General features: G+C 58.6%; 1 protein-coding gene across 1 annotated transcript; it reads right to left on the bottom strand.

Annotated features, from left to right (window-relative positions):
- Positions 1-279: 279 nt before the first annotated feature.
- On the bottom strand, positions 280-1,280 carry LOC308148573 (1-phosphatidylinositol 3-phosphate 5-kinase-like; the record flags this gene model as incomplete). Its single annotated transcript, XM_080522047.1, has 3 exons — positions 1,245-1,280; positions 567-738; positions 280-484 (listed from the first exon to the last, which is right to left on the bottom strand). Coding segments are annotated over exons 1-3 (395 nt in total), but the record flags the coding sequence as incomplete, so codon positions are not given.
- Between the last annotated feature and the right edge of the window lie 6 nt (positions 1,281-1,286).

Below are 1,286 nucleotides of genomic sequence, written 5' to 3' on the forward strand. Positions count from 1 at the left end.
TCCTTACTGGATCCCTTCCTACCTGACTGGATCACTCCTTACTGGATCACACCCTACTGGATCCCTTCCTACCTTACTGGATCACTCCCTACTGGATCCCTTCATACTGGATTACTCCCTACTGGATCACTCCCTACCTGACTGGATCACTCCCTACTGGATTACTCCCTACCTGACTGGATCACTCCCTACGGGATCCCTTCCTACCTGACTGACCCTACCAGGTATGGTATTATGCCCCTGGTCTGGGTGTAGAGTGGTGGTGTTGAGGAGGCTCACCTCTGCCAGGTGAGGTCCTCCTCCAGGAAGATGTTCCTGCTGGCCTTGCGGCCCCCCACGGGGGTCCTGGGCTCGCTGGGCTCCGCCAGGCCCACGGCCAGCGGCGAGTCGGACAGAGCGCTCAGGTCCTCCAGCGCCCCCGAGTCGGCCGAGTGGGCGTAGCTGAGCGCCAGCTTCCTGCAGTAGGTGCAGGCCCGGAGGTCTCCTGGAGGAACGGGTGGGGGGGGGGGGTCAGTCCTGGACCTGGGGGGGGGGGGCCGGTCTGAGGACGGGGTCCCGGTCCTCACCTGTGTAGCCCATGAACTTGCCGGGGATCTCCTGGTTGCAGCAGCGGCTGCAGAAGATCTGACCACACAGCCTGCAGTGGTGGCGGCGGCGGAACGTGGTGAACTTCTCGTTACAGTCGTAGCACTGCTTGCACTGGGAGTCTGGCATCCAGTACTGCTTCAGGTCGCTGTCCTGGGGGGGGACATGCTAATCAGGATACATGCTAATGAGCTCTGGGGGGTCAGGCTATATGCTAATGAACGTCGGAGCTCGCACATTAGCTAGGCTACATGCTAATGAATGCCGGAGCTCGCACATTAGCTAGGCTACATGCTACATGCTAATGAACGCCAGGGCTCAAACATTAGCTAGGCTACATGCTAATGAACGTCGGAGCTCGCACATTAGCTAGGCTACATGCTAATGAATGCTGGGGTTCAGACATTAGCTAGGCTACATGCTATATGCTAATGAACGCCGGGGCTCACACATTAGCTAGGCTACATGCTACATGCTACATATGAATAAAATAGGACTGATATGTTCAGCCAGCTGGAGCGTGTGCAGCACACAGCAGACTCGGGGGGGGGGGGGGGGGTTTAAGTCTGAACCCCCCCAGAGTCTTTCAACACCCCCAAAGAGTGACCCCCCTTCGTCCTGATCCTGAGGGGCCTCTGTGGCCCCGGGCCAGGACCTACCTGGCTCCGCCCCTCCATGATCTCCTTCAGTCTCTTCAGGGC

Source organism: Blennius ocellaris (assembly GCF_963422515.1).
Source record: "Blennius ocellaris genome assembly, contig: SCAFFOLD_505, whole genome shotgun sequence".
Taxonomy (NCBI): domain Eukaryota; kingdom Metazoa; phylum Chordata; class Actinopteri; order Blenniiformes; family Blenniidae; genus Blennius; species Blennius ocellaris.